This window comes from Myripristis murdjan, chromosome 6 (genome assembly GCF_902150065.1).
Source record: "Myripristis murdjan chromosome 6, fMyrMur1.1, whole genome shotgun sequence".
Classification (NCBI taxonomy): Eukaryota; Metazoa; Chordata; class Actinopteri; order Holocentriformes; family Holocentridae; genus Myripristis; species Myripristis murdjan.
In genome coordinates, this window is record NC_043985.1 from 23999762 (window position 1) to 24015357 (window position 15596).

The window sequence follows — 15596 nt, forward strand, 5'->3', positions numbered from 1 at the left end:
GCTTTGTCCATCACTCCGCTCCTCCCCACACATGCTTTCTCCTTCCAAACAATCTCATCTCTCCATCTATCATTCATTTCTGTTTTCAGCAGGTTATCTCAAAGGTGGCCTGAGAGAGGGCCCATTGCTATGGTAACCGCTCCAGTTCCTGGACAGTACCCAGGGTTGTAAAACTGAAGAACCGGCGACCCTTGTCTAAGTCCAAGATTTAATCAAAGGGTCAGAGGAGGACAGGCAAGTTGTTCAAGCCACCAATTGTTCTCAGCTACAGAGCCAAAAGTGTTTGGGAAAAGAACACAAATACAAATAACTAATTTTTAAACAAGGGTAGCGTGAAATTGGAAAGGTGTGGCGGTTACTTGATTTTGAGATGGCTTCCAATTCAATCAATGCACCAGTTTCGTGCCTGAAATCTTTCCATTTCTAGCATGGTATAGGGAGAGGAGAGAGAAGGAGAGGAAGTGTGCGAGACAAATGAAAGGGTCAGTAGAGACGGGGAAATGAGCAGAAAAAGCAATATAAAGTCAAAGAGAGCAACAGACTGAGAAGAAACATGAACACAGCCAAGATCAGGGATGTTGTTTTATCAAGTTCAATTCGTCGACTGGTTGTTTCCTCCAAAATACACTATTGCATCACACTGTGCGTGGGAAACAACCTCAAACTAACACAGAGCTCAAAAGAGTCTCACTTATCTCTTACTCTGTGCCTCGAAAGATATTCATCACAAGTGCAGCATCATTCCTTCATCACTGAATACACACAGCAGCACATTCTCTCTGGCTTATTACTGGATGAAATGCAAACATGCAATGGGTAGTGCACCGCTGTGTGGAAGGCAGTGCAAGGGCCCTGAACAAGAATTAAAGAATTTTTCAAGAAAATATGAAAATGGGCCTACGGTCCTTTCGTCTATCATACACAATACTTAGAAAGGATAAATCCTCTTAATAAACAAACTATTTTAACCAGCTAAGCTTCCTAAATTGTTTTAATTGGACCAAAATACTGATTGCTGTCTTTTGACAGGTGACAAACTTCAAATAAAAGTATGTTGTCCTGGGATAATACATTGGCTTGATCCTAAGATTAGTGAGAAACAGGTAATTTATGTTTTTTTTCTACAAGTGGAAATCATCAGCTCAACATGAAAAAAGACCTAAAAAGCAATCTGTCTCATTTCAAGTTATTTAGAAAATAATTCCTCAAGTGTATTTTTCTAGTGAGTGAAAGCAATACTAGTCTTGAAGCCTTTGAAGACATTTTGCTAACCACTGTTTATGACAAGAAAATACAGTAACAAACCAAAATAAAAGCACATTTTATGGCAACCACAAAATATTTTATTCACATGAATGTATCTTTCACAGAGAAACAACGGGGGAGAAAAACCAACATAAAGGTTTTCTTGGTATTCTGCCTGATCCACTGTCTAATACTGGCATCGTCCTCTTGATGTCATGGTCTTCTACCTCTAAAATTAAAGCCCCCCACAAAAATGTCAGCATGTTACAATTAGGTAAATCAAACAAGCTAAGTTATCTGGCCAAACCAATATGAAAACAAGTTGAAAACTGAAGGAAGGTGGTGTTCATACCTCGGAGATACAGGACGGAGAGCAAATGAAGGAATGAGACACAAAACCAAATTAATCACAACCAAGAGTAGCTGTCATCAGCTAAATCTACTTTCCACTGCAGTTCAACATGACAAAAAATGACAAGAAACAGTACAGTACAGCACAGTACTGGTTGTCTGAGGTGGGATTCAGGGAGTGGGGAGGGGGGGCATTCAGAGTTAGCCAAGCAGCGTAACTCCAAATAGCTTAGCTATTTTCCAAAGTTGATGTAAACAAGCATGTGTGCTGATGAAGTGGCGGGGTGATGGTCTGCCTAAGTAGCATCCTCTATGGATGGAGTGTAATTCCTCTGTGTATTCTGTGGTGGGCCAGGTCCTTCTGGCGATGAAAACACCAGAAGAACCACAGTTGATTTTGGAGCATCATGGTCTTTTCAAGTTCTCTGTGAACATTTCCACATTGCGACATTTGGTTGGCAATAAGTTAAGTAGTTGCGGGAAAACACAATAGAAAGAAATGCTTCTCCACTCTATTTGATCAGTGACTTTGTGTTTATTTAAAAAAGGTTTTTTGATTTGATTGCAAGTGTAACTTCATAGACCGTATTTATTTGTTGACCTCTGATGTTCCATTCTCACTTGTTTAGCCATGCTGTAGGGCCAAGTTCTGGGTTGAGGTGTACCAGGCAGGGTTCTCAGGTAGCAACAGATGTGACAATCTGGACCACCTCTCCATTCTCGCCCTGGATGGTACCCTGGATGGCCTCTTTCACCTCAATGTCTCCCTGCAGGGCTGGGGCCAGCTCAGCAGCCTGGGATGCATATGACAGAGGCAGAGAGAGGAGAAAAACAGTGAGATGAAAGGGAAGGGAGTTAAGTAAATCAAGGCAATAGTAAACATGCTGACCACAAATGATGCAGCCTTTCCTCAGGCTGGTGGGTAACTAACACAGTTTGTCACCCTGTGTTGACCCAAACTGTGAAAGTACAGTCACCTCACTGACACTCTAAGGCCAAACAGGGTGGAAATTTACTGTTTGAGACACCAGAACACAGATTTTGTCAGAACCTGAGCTGAGCCTGAGATATTCTACATCATGGACGGATGAAAGGAGTAACCCACAGTCACTGCCCCAATTTCATCATGGGGGACAACAAACACAAATCCAACAAAAACGGGCGGAGCAGTGAAAAGATGGGTGACAATGGAGAAGAAATAATAGAGAATACATCAGAGAGAAGAAGAGAGGTGAAGATGGTAGGGAAACGGGGATGAGAAAAAGCAGACTGAGAAGTGGAGAGAGACATATCAAGAGATAAGCAACTTGTGTTGTAGCACACTCACAGTATGTCTGTGCTAGACGTCAGACAGAGGGAGGCATTGTATGGGTAAAACCCCTTAAAAGATGAGCGGTTCATGACTCAGTCCTCAGTCCTGGAGGATGACCATGAAGCGTGACTCACTCCTTCCTCAAATACAAGCCAAAGGTTCCCTCCAACACACCTGCAGCTTTTAATCCTCCCTCCAGCCCAGCATGCTGTCACTAGACAACAGCATCGACTGGAGCACAGCTGCACCACAGCAGCACACACAATGCAACAACACAAAGTTAGACTAACATACTGTAACCATTGGTTTAAAAAAACAAAAAAAAGGCCATTTAAAGGTCATATACCTGATGTTTTTAAGTGGGCATTTGAACCGTATGATCAAAGCGCGACCTCTGCATTGAGGAATATTGATGGATAATGGATTACTTGTCTTGACTGTATTGTACTGTACATGGTTCAAGATCTTCAAAGACTGTTTTGTCATTTTGTAAGGGCTGTGCCTACAACCTGGGTACCATTGCACTATCATCACAACTTTCAACCTGACCTAAGGGTGGACCATCTCAAGTCAAACCTCAGTCATAAGTTACAGCCAGCTTGAACGCAGCAACTCTCACTGTACAGAAATATCATTGTGTCAGTTGCGCACAATTTGAACTAGCTTGTGTAATGGAAACTATTAAATAAAGGAAAAATGCACAAATAAATAAATAGAAAAGCCTAAGTAATTTTTCAAGAACTTGTATAAATGCTACCATATGTTTGGAAACAGATGAGAGTAATTCTCAATACAACACTTTTCAGCGAGGGGGGAGAAAAAAACAGCCATAAACTTCATATGACCTTTGAACTAAAATTCATAGCAACATTTACACACTGAGAGCAGGTGATAAAACAAAGTGATAACAACATACTCCACCCACACAGCCCAAGTCATGTTTGAAAGCTCCCACACGGCCCACTTTGATTTACTGTTTGTTTGCTATAGTATTGATGGTATAGTATTTCAGTACCTTGCCAACCTGTTTCATGGCGTATAAAAGCCAAAAACCATTTGGTACTGAAGCCTAACAAAATTCTGCGGCTTAAAGTTTATGTATGGTTTGAGGAGTACTGCTGAAGTCATTCAAAAGCAGCTTTATTCTATCCCTGTGCATGTCCACATTGCCCTCAGCTGAACCGAAGCACAAATCAACAGCAAACTGATGACTGATCAGACCTGGTCAGCTTTGTTGATTTCTGTCAAGCTCTGTGTACAATCAAACAGAAAAAATTAACCGTTCTTCACAGATCTTAAACCCATTCAAACAAATGAGTCAAGTAAACAGAGTTTGATTGGTTGCTGCGCCAAGCAAGATGGAGCACAGACCTTGGAATGCTTTGCAAGGGGTGACAATCATTGTAAATGCTTTTGAATTCACAAATAAATATCTTATCAGGTGTCTGGGTGTGTGACCTGCACCACGTTAATTGATATAGGATGCTTTAACAATGTCCAGGCTTTCAGGTATTCTTCACCTAGACAACAAACAACAACAGAGAGACAACAAATGCTATTGAGAGGGCAATGTCTGAAATAGGAAATCTCAAAACCTGATGTGTGGCTGGTCTAGACATTTGTTCTCCGCATGTCATGCAGGGAAGCGTGTATGATCAATCACACTACAAGCTGCAAGGAGATCCAAATCAGGATAAGACTTTTTTTTACATAACCACAAATCATTTGAAGAGTGAAGCTGTTTTAGGTCATCTCTGTTTATACTGTCACAGAATGAGAATGTCTTTACTTACATCAGGAATAGAGGTACCCATAATAGCATGTGACTCGAGGGAACAGTAAGGAGAAAATGTGACATTCTACGTGGAAAACAAAAGACGAAAGAACAATGGAAAAGTGCTGTTCTTTTATATTCCTGGCAGAGCCAAGCTGACCACTTCAAAGGCCCCATGGTGGGTGCCTGTGCACCATTCTTTATTCGACGCATGGCTTTTGCTCAACAAGCTCAACCATCAAGGGATTTGAAGTTAATCTAGTAATTATAACTTTTCCTCTTGTCACACTCAATCCTTGCATTTTACCATGTTAAATTGCTGTTTACACAAAACACCCACCATAGGGACAGGGAGTTAAGTCAGTTTGATTTTAGTGATATTCTGACAATAGGGAGAACAGCGGACAGCACTGTACATGCCAAGTAGTTAGGTTAATTAGAGAAATTACCTTAATATTTCAATTTCAACATGACACTAATTATGAATGAAATATTCCAGACCACAGTCTGTCTCATAACAGAGTTGATTAATCCATTACAGTAGAAAAAGCAAAGGTGTTGCCTCCAAAAACCAAAATTCTTTGGCTGCTTGTCAGGGAAAAAAAAACAGAGAAATTCTAAATTCTCACAAAGAGTCATGCAGCTGCTGTTAATGCAAAAGCATGACCAGGAGGAGAAAGGACTACGGCGCCTTTTCTCTCAAAAACAAACAAATAAACAAACAAACATCACAAATGTGCACTGCGTTTTGCACAATCCCCTTGGAAAATAGCAAATCAGAAACCATTTGTATTAGTTGGCCATTTTTTGGTTTGTTTATTTTCTTTGTTCAGTCAGAAAATTTCAGGTGCAAAACAGATGTAGTGAGGCACCTCAAGTGGAAGTTCAAGTTCAAAGTTTATTTATAGCCCTTATTCAGTGCTTACAGTTTTGAAGACTTCACAGGCCCACAGACCCTCATCGTCAAAAAACACTGCAGAGTTGGCACAAGTGTGGAATATGCCAGGCTTACAGCATTTGATGCCTGAAAACATGTATAACCCATCCATCCCTTTTCAAACCGCATATACTTCAGGGTCGCAGTGAATGACACATACTGTATTCAGTGTCCTGAGAATTCACTATATGGGTTGTTTTTTTCCTTTGCAGAGGATGCATTTTCACTTTCTCAGCAGTTAAATTGTTTAGACATATTTTTACTGCATGACTAAGTTATACTGTAGCACTTGTCTTCCACAAAAAAAAGTACAGGCTGTTTTGAGGACCTGTCCCACAAGCAAAACAGCTTGACTACCTGTTTTGGGGATGGTCTCCATGCAGCCACTGCAAATAAATTTTTTGGGAACAGTAGCTGTCATTTTTCTCCTTTTGATCCATGTTTGGTCATAACTCCAGCACCTGCAAAAAGCCTTTTGAGATATGTGTATATCTAGTACATCAACCTGTACTGGTGTTGATTGTTAACCAGGACTTGCATCTACTTGTTCAGCCCTTTTGCATACACATATATATATAGATACATTGATTACTGATTTCCTCCCAATAGAGGACAGGACAAGAAAAGAGGAGGTGGGGACCTCAATTATTTATTATGGTTAGTTCTAAAAACAAGCACATGTGAAGTGTGATTGGTGTAGATTAGTACTAGCGTCTGTTTCACCTCACACAAATTCAGGCCCTTGGAATGCTTTCACATTTACAAACTATTTACATGTGTCTGTGTACATGTGTGTGGCAGCTTTCAAGGTTGTGTGTGTCTTTACCTGTACGGCAGCAGTGTGGTCTGCAACAGGGGCTAGTTGAACGTACTGCACTTGGATGTCAGGGGGAAGGGAGGAGCCTTCGACTGCGGCGGCCCCACCATCAGCTGATGCCACTGCTATCAACTGAGCGCCACGCAACACCTAGGACAAAGAGGGAGGTAGAGAAGGGGAGGAGGGCAATTAGAGAGCATCAGAGAGCAGGAAAAAGAATATGAATCATCACCAGCACATTTAACCCATTATCAACACCATTATCATCGCCACAAACCTATCCCTCCGGTCTCATTTCCCCTATATAAATGACAGTGCAATAGATCAGAGTGAAACCCTCCAGCCTCAACCTCAACCAGTCAGCTAGCAGAGCTTAAAAAGCAACCATATGGCCAGCTCTGTAATGAACTGCACTCAAAGAACCAATTAAAAACAAACAGCAGAAAGCCTCATTTATGCCCTATCTGATGTGTTTATGTTCTTTTATTGATTACAGCCACCAGTGTGTACAAGCGACGTGCCACACGCCCACGCAGACCGAGTATCTTTGTGGCAATGAAAGAATCACAAAGTGGTATCTGAGTGACGTAAATAAACATTTCACTCCTTCTTCACTCTCTTTTCTCCATCCCTTTCTCTGTTTATACATAAATTTGGCGAAGAACTTTATGGTCCATTCAATTCGATTATATTTTTAAGAGTTTTGTTTTTCCTGAGCTGTGTAACATGATATGCTCGTTAGGCTTGGTTTTATTTGGTTTCATTTCATTTAAGTCATATTGAGAAAAAAAACTAAAAGGCGTTGGCACAGAATGAAGAGAGAGACCGAAGGGGGATCCTAATCTCCCACAGTGTTGAATGTCAGCCAGGCAACATCAGAACTCAGTGGTTTCAATGCACTAATTACAGAGCAGTGCGGCTCAGTGTGTTGAGTGCACGTGTTGTGTGTGCTCCTATAGTTTGTGAGGGTGCTCCTATATACAGGCAAAAGTAGAGGATTGCATGGGTGTACATAGACATTTATGAGAACACACAACACACTCTGGCTTTCGAATTCGTAAAGAACTGCGGTCTAGTCTGATACCATAATTCGTATGTGACAACAGAAACAAATGTAACATACTATCAAGCTGTTGACACGGACATACAGACAAACAAATGGAGGGAAACGCTGCACTCGGTTTTGTGCCTGTGCAAGCTGATTTTAATTCACACACACAGGCCAGAGACCATGCTGATTCAGTGCAGCTCAGGGCTCCCTTGAAATATCTTCGAAGTTTCTTAGAGTGGTCAGGCACTGTTAATTTCAGATAAAGATTATTAGAGGTCTAAATGTTGCAATAAAAATAACCTCTAAGGGGGCTTTAAAACAACTCAGTGCACAGATAATTTCTCTTCTACCTTCTGAGCCTTTTTATCCAGCACCTGACTGATATTAGTTAGTTTAGATGTATGCACATTATTCTGTGTTTGGACTGGTTTCAAATGTTCTCATTTGCATTCTTCCAGTTTCATGGCCCTGTTTTTGAACATAGGCCTCTCCTCTTCCTCTTCCAATGTTTCCTGTCTGGAAGGTTTCATATGTGTCTTCATGTCATGTGAGGTCTCTGTCTTCAGGTCATTCTCCTTCCAGCTCCACTACAGGCTGGGACCAGCTGTGGACATGCTCAACAGACTCTCAAAAATTGAGGAAGAATATGCAAGCCTGCATAAAAACCCAAACCTCACAAACCTCAATTACAGACGATGTTTGTTGCCCCCTAACCCATCTAATCCCAGAGTCCCAAGCTTCTTCCCAACCCAAAGTCCGACCTTGGCTTTGAAGCTATGACTCAGTGACGAGCCCCATGAGTTGAGTTAACTCCCTAACTATCTGCTGGCTTGCTTTGTCATCTGAGAGGCTTTGCCAGTTTCACCACAGAATCGGCCGCCTGATCACCATAATATGCCAGGCACAGCCAGCCTGATGGAAGCTATTAGTGCTGACACTCACCCTGAGTCACCCCCACAGACAACCAGCAGACGTTAAGTACAGACATGGAATGAGGTTGGGTGAGGTAGAGTCTCAACATGCTGAAGGGACTCTAGGGCCTGGGACAAATAAATCCTACTGCTGATGATGCATGAACACATTTGCTGATCAATGGAAACATTAGCTAGGAAGATTAAAAGGTGTCAACAGCAAGGGCTCATACATATGTGGAATATGCGCCCCATTCCTCAAAAGCAAAACAATCTATGCCAGCAGTGCCCCGTCAGGTCAGCTCACTCAGAGCAGTGAGAACCCAGATGGATGCACAACCAATTTGTTTCCTCATGGGAAGCATCTATACAGTGCATGCTCCTCTCCCCCCTCGATTACACTGCTCTCTTTTTAAGGTCGTAAGCGCCTTGTGCCAAGTGTGTGTGTGTATGTGTGTGTGTATAAAGTTGCAGGCATGACAGCATGTCTGTGCGGTCCAATTGCTGTATCTAAATGCGCGATTAGTGGGGTTCGAGGGATGCTAGGGTTCACACTCAAGACAGTAAACACTTGTCTCATTCAGTTAAATTCTCAACCTCCATTTGAGAGCAGTTTGCATTCTCAGCTGTGTGGAGCAGCACACAGAGGCACAGGGAGGCATTTACATAGTTGGAACGGTGTGTGAGATCTCTGCAGTGATTACACAGGAACTTCCCTGGTCTACATCCTGTCCCACGCCTCACTTTTTCAGGACAGCTCATCTCCACTATCTGGCCTGATATTGTCACGCTTCAATGAAAGTCCCGTCAAAAACAATTTAAATCTAAAACCATACTCAAGAGGCGCATCCACCGAACACAATCTGCACAGATAGTTGACCTGGAGGACAGACATTTCTAATGTATTTGTTAATAAATATTTCACGAGTAACTTCTAAACCAGATCACTGACTGGATCTGTAAGTTTAACCTAAGGATCTGCAGATATCAAGCTCACATAGCAACTGATGTCAGGAGTTCATTTTCATTTGACTCATGAAACCATCTGGAAACGAAAGCATTACTGGATGCCACAAAATGGCTGGACCAATCAGGGTCTCTTGAGGAAATACAGGCAAGAAGCTATAGTGCACTGAATTGGAAAACAGATACGACAGGATGTCAGCGTATATTTTGCTTATAAAAATGTCAAGAATCAAAAGCCAACATAAGCATTTTTCTACAAGCTACAAACATACATACAAGCTACAAAGATGCTTACCATGATACCTGCTCACTTTCACCATCACAATTGCTACTGTTTGTTTAGCTTTGGTGCTTTCATACTACATCATATGGTTGGTTTGTGTGACTGGGGAAGTTAGCTGATGATGGACAGATGTCTGATCCAATCATCTTCTATATATTTTCATAAAAGCCCATTACAGTCCCCGTTTTTCAAATGGTTTGAAGCCAGCAGTGTGAAGAAGAATGGAAACGAAATAAGAGTATGGCCTCACCACGCTATACATATATGGCCCCCTAACATAACAAGGAAAACAAACAAACAAAACACTATTGACCAAAACAGGGGGAAAAAAATCAGTCACAGACTCTAATTATTAATGCCAATTATCTATCATTAAGATAGTGGAACTCGTTAACTTTGCACTGTAATCACACTGGAGGGCAACAATGCAAAAAAGACACAAAAATGGAAAGAGGAATGATTTTATGAAGTAATAAATTTAGCTTGTAGATTTATAAATGCAGTCAAAATTTAAGTGTAAACAAATCAATGCATATATTGTGTATGAAGAGGAGACATCTCAGTATACTGTCAAAAAGAAAACAATTTGTTACACAAAATGGTGAGAAACCAACAAGAGGGCCTCCCTTGAGCAGACAAATCCTCTCACACTGGGGAGACTTTGCAGTTTTGCCTTTATTGCTTAACTGCATCAGCTTTCAACTAACAGCTGGGACAACCCACTTTAAAATGTAGCCTAATATATCAAATTTGACATTGGGAGCTCAATTTGTCAGAACAGGGCCAGTCAGTGGATCTTAAGTGCCTTAGTTACTGTTGACCTCCAGGTTTAAGGGATTGGGGACCTTAAATAATCAACGCTAGCTGGCTGGCCACCCCCATGCTCGAGGGCCACAGAACAGAACAGACAAGCAGGATTAAAGGGCTATGTTACAAAAGAGCAGGACTCGCCCTTGACAAGCAAAGCTGGAGAGAGGAGTGCTGAACAATCAAGAACATCTTAAATTCTCTGCAGGCTTTGCTAGTTGCTATGGCCTTCTGAAAAAAGAAAGAATAAATAAATCTTTTGCTGATGCTGTAATGCTTTCAGCAGTAATGGATCCAGGATACTAAAGAAATACAGCAATGGGAGAGGGAAGACACCAAACCGAATAACAACAGCAGTCTAATGCAAAAAACATCCATGATTTCCAGACTGAAAGACAATAACTGACTGAATAAACAAGGATTTTTACCCAGCCCTCATCTCTGTCTGTCTAAGCATTTTAAAATGTCCTTTTTTGACTTTCACTTCATATGAGACTAGTTCAAATTGAATGATGAGGGACAGAAAATGAGGGTCATTCAAAAACAAAATAATGCCTTTGGATTCCTATCTCATGTACAATCCCTATTAACTAAAAATCATAGTTGTGTATATAATTGTATAACAATCTCCATCGATCAAAAATAACCTCCTCCCCTCTACTGCTCCCTAGTACTTGGTACCGCCTGGCATAATTTCCCTGGCTCAAAGGAGGTCTCTCTTAAATTCAATTGTGCATCGGACAATGCTATGAGTCACCCGTTCAGTGTGTGTGTGTGTGTGTGTGTGTGTGTGTGTGGCTTCAAATATACTTCTCTTCAACCTTATCTTTACTGAAATCCACTGGGATGCCCTTTAATACACCCCCCAAAAAAAAAAAAAAAAAATCAATTTAAACAAGTCATTTTTCTGTAGTCTAATAAAATAGAGGCACACCAATCTGGTTCTTATCATTCCCAATGGAATACCTCCTCTCCTTTCAGATCTTAAAAAATGCAGGGAAATGAAAAAACAAACATTTGAACTTTGGAGTGGCTGGAACTTCCTCCCTGCTTCACAGCCGTCAACAACATCTGCCACTGCAGCCCTCCTGAGCCTGGACAGATGTCCAGGCTGATGTCCAGGCTGAACCACTAACACAGAAGGGGAAGGGGTGGGGGTAATACCCAGCTGCATCTCAACTGAAAAGATGCCCACAGACACAGTGGTGCTTGGAGTCCTTCAGTAGACAAGGAAAATGAACACACAGGTCTAATCTGATACAATACTGAGTTTTTCATACAGATAACACTATGTCAGAAATTAAGTTAAAGCAGGGTCTTCGGGTGAACAGCTTAAAGGTAGGGTGCCTGGTTCTTCTGTGATATGAGGGATACAGAAAAAAATGTTATGTTACTGTGACAAAACTTTAATACTGATTTGTGCATTCTGTAGCTTAACTGCAAATGCAGGTCATAGACTATGACAACTGATATTACCACATCAGTCATACAAGCATCTCTTCCCTACCTGACATTGCTTTCACTGCAAATATCTCCTTGTTATAAATCTGTATCAGTCCTGCAGAAACGCTGACCCTCCTAACCTACTCCGCTACTTCCAATCTCCACCCACACCATGACGTTGTCTCTACACCAGAGCTCCACACCTGCATTCAATCAAACCCTCCCCTGCATCTTTGCACCGCAACTCCCACCAGCAGACTGGGAGTCAGATCCAGATGGAGCTATGAGAGGTTTTATGGCAAAACCAGCTTGACTTGAATTCTGATCCAGAACCAGCAAATCAAAAGAGGACTGATGACAAAAATAACAGCTGTAATTAAAAGTTAGGCCCCTAAAACGAAAAGGAAGAAAACTCCAGCAAACACTTTTCTGTTCTCCAGCACAAATCTAGACTTGGAATGCATGATCCACACAGGCACTTTTACAATGTCAGTAAATTTCACCATTTCAGATGATGACTTTATCATGTTTCTAATTATACTGTTTGATAGACTAGAGCCAGATGCAATGATATACATGGGTTGTGAAGTTCAACTAACAAAATATCCCAAGTCATTTAACCTAGTCCTGAGTCAGTCAAAACAAAATCTGCACACTGGGCAAAGATAATTTCACTTGCAAATGCATTCCATTTTGTTCTGTTTTGTTTCAAACTCATGCAAAAAAAAAAAAAAAAAGTTTTTGTCAGTTTTAAAAAAAGTAGGTAAGATTAAAAAGATATTCAGTCTTAAAAAGTAAGATTTTAAGACTGAGTATCTATCTAAATTATTTCAAGCATAAGTTTTGTGTCTTTCAATCAAAGTCTTGGAATTTTAGTGTTGTAAACTGGGTCAACTCAACTCATGAAGTCAACTGAAGAATCATGAATGCTATTAAGTTTGGTCTTACCCATGGAAGAAAATTCTGTTTCTTCTTCCCGTGAGCCATGAATCTGACACCGTGATCATCATGTTGACACAGTTTAGAAATTTACAAGACAGAAATTCTGAGGTCTGAGGTTCCACTGACCAAAAAAGTAGCTGAATCGCAGTAGAACGGTGTAGATGTATAATCAAGGCAATGTATTATCAGAATTGTTGAATATAACCTGTTAGAAAGCATCATTTGCAATCATTTCAGGATGTATTTGAATGTACTGTTTGTTCCCCATTTTCAAAAAGGACATTTCTGATGTTTTTTGAGGCCCAACACAAGTGCACTGTTGGACTGTGCTGAAGGCAGTGAAGCTGCAGCTAAGTGGTTAGCTTTCCATTGCTACAGCTAGAATCAAAGTTGTGCTATCTATGGATTTAAATGATGAATGTGGCTTGGATTGAAAAATACCGAACCTGTCCCGTAAGAGTGACTTTCTTTGCAGTACAACCAAGTGTCTAAACAGTCCCTCTTGATGTCAGTGAGTCCCAGACACTTCTGAACTCCATGCTTTTGATGCACAGCAGGCAAAATGCAACAAGGCAAGCTCTATTCTTTCTCTCAGGAACTGTTCTATTAGATTATGGTGATGGATGACTTCCATAGTAGATACTAGACTGTAACCTGTGGAGGAGGAGTGAAGACAGAATCAATAAACTATCACACTACAGACAGCACTCTTGCTGTCCCTGTCCTGTTGGAGGTGAGACTGATGGAGTGATGGAGTGCTGCAGGCCCCTGGACTGATGAGGTAGGGCTACTTCAGGACTGTGCTGATGATGAGTCACAGTGAAGCACATCTGTAACATCTGGTCCTTTTTACACACAGCCAATGACCCCGGCTCTACCCGCAAAGACAAAAGAACACACCACTGGGGGTATCCTCCTTTGTGCTACTCTGAAATGCTATGCTACACATACACGCATATAAGCACACACACAGACACACACACACACACACACACACACACACACACACACACACACAGAGCTAAGGATTCCCCCCATCTATGACCCTTTATCTCCAAGCCACAGGGACACAAAGTAGACCACTCTTTTGAAACAGGATCCACTGCTGCTGGATGTATTAAATCCTGCACTGCTTGCGTACATTCCACATACACTAAACACTGGCCATAAAACATCTTGTTTATATTTCTCTTTCATGCTCTTCCCAACTCCCTCACTTGTATCTTCCCTTTTCGCTCTGGATCACAGAATACTCAACAAACCCTTTCACACTAGAAACAACATTCTTGAGAAGAGAGAGAAATAGGACAATTGAATAACTCAGGCAACAGGCCAACAGTTTAGTTCCAGAGCAAATCACACCCTAAATCTGCGAAGCTGACCCTACAGACTGTTCAAGCATCTGCTTTGTGTGTAGAACATGACAAATCAAGAGACACTGACCTAAGGCGCCAGACCTTTACCGAAGCTAACTCACCACAGGCATAAGAGGAACTGATGTCTTTGGCAGAGGTCTCACACACACACTTAAAAATTGTGAGTTCACAGACTGCCAGCAAAAAGCTGCCTTTTTCTTTGCCTCTAATTTGTCTTTTCCCTCTTTGCCTCTTCTCCTCTCTCAATCACTCACTTTATTCTCTTCTTTGATATTCTTCCTTAACTTCTCTTTGGCTATGTTTCTCATCCTGTCTCCCATCAACCTCCAATTCCCCTCCTCTTCTAGTTCCCTATACCCATTGTATTTCTGCTGGTTCTGGACTGGTTCTGTGTTTACACATCTTGGCAGCATGGCCGGAGGGACCAGCGCTGAGCCGGACCCAATGTTCTGTGACCCAGTTCCCACACTGACCCTGAACAATTGAACTCAGGGGGCTCTGACAGATGCGACACAACATGTGCTGACAGGAAGAAAATGCAGATCCTCAGCCAGGAGGGATGAGCCAAAAGAAAAGTGGATCATAACTTCACTGTTTAGATGCTCGACAGTTACTTCTGAAGCCCCTAGTGGGTGTTAGGCTGGTCCAGCATCAGTCAATACTTGGATGACAGGGTCAGTAAATTTGGTAGAAGTGTTTATGGCTGTCTGTTAAGGAGAGATGCGTTGGATTTCAGATTGAGGCAGCAGGGACTTAGAGCTGTCTGACAAGAAGGCAACACTATGAACTCTGTAAGCACTAAGTGACGCTGTGAGCTCAATGAACAGCACTTTCTGTTCTTCCACAGTTTCTTAAGAATGTTGAGGTATTTTTCTTGCTTCAGTGGTTTTATGTGTCATCTGGTGCCACACATTTGTTATATATCTGTAACAAAGTGTATTGGTGTAAACATCTGTGTGCATGCAAGCGCCAAGTAGAAATTACTGTCTGATTCACCAATTGACGAATCTCAGCTTTTTGCAGAAAGCACAAAACATCTCTTCCGGACAGTCTCTCCTTTCGGGCTTTCTTCTCTACATCTTTTACTCTTTCTCCCCTCCTCCTCATCAGTCGATCCTTTCATCTCCCAATCCTCCATTTGGTCTGCATCAGCGCAGGGTAGGATCACAGCAGTAAGAGAGAAGGGCACTAGATAAGAGGCTATGTCAGACGGGAAGTGCAGTAAAAGACTAGTTATTTTATAGTTTCACGGGCCTTCCCTCTCTTCCATCAGCATAAAAGGGTTTTTACAGACATCAGCAAACTTGGATCTAGCTTTGCCCAGTCTTCTGCTGGCACAGTGGCACAAGGTTAAGGGGTAAGCTGACACAGAATAACACAG

The 15596-nt window shown here is 41.6% G+C and overlaps 1 protein-coding gene across 2 annotated transcripts in view; it reads right to left on the reverse strand.

Moving 5' to 3' along the window:
- Positions 1-1320: 1320 nt before the first annotated feature.
- banp (BTG3 associated nuclear protein) overlaps positions 1321-15596 on the reverse strand; it is a 44517-nt gene continuing 30241 nt past the window's right edge. The window contains exons 12-14 of one of the 2 annotated variants that reach the window (XR_003928342.1): positions 6446-6586; positions 1598-2390; positions 1321-1474 (exon numbers count right to left, since the gene is read on the reverse strand). Coding sequence is in view for 1 of the 2 variants with exons in the window: in XM_030053321.1 (XP_029909181.1) it covers positions 2274-2390; positions 6446-6586 (258 nt within the window). In the remaining variant the exon portion in view is untranslated. Of the gene's footprint in view, positions 2391-6445; positions 6587-15596 lie in introns of both variants that reach the window. The other variant, XM_030053321.1, reaches the window with a different exon arrangement.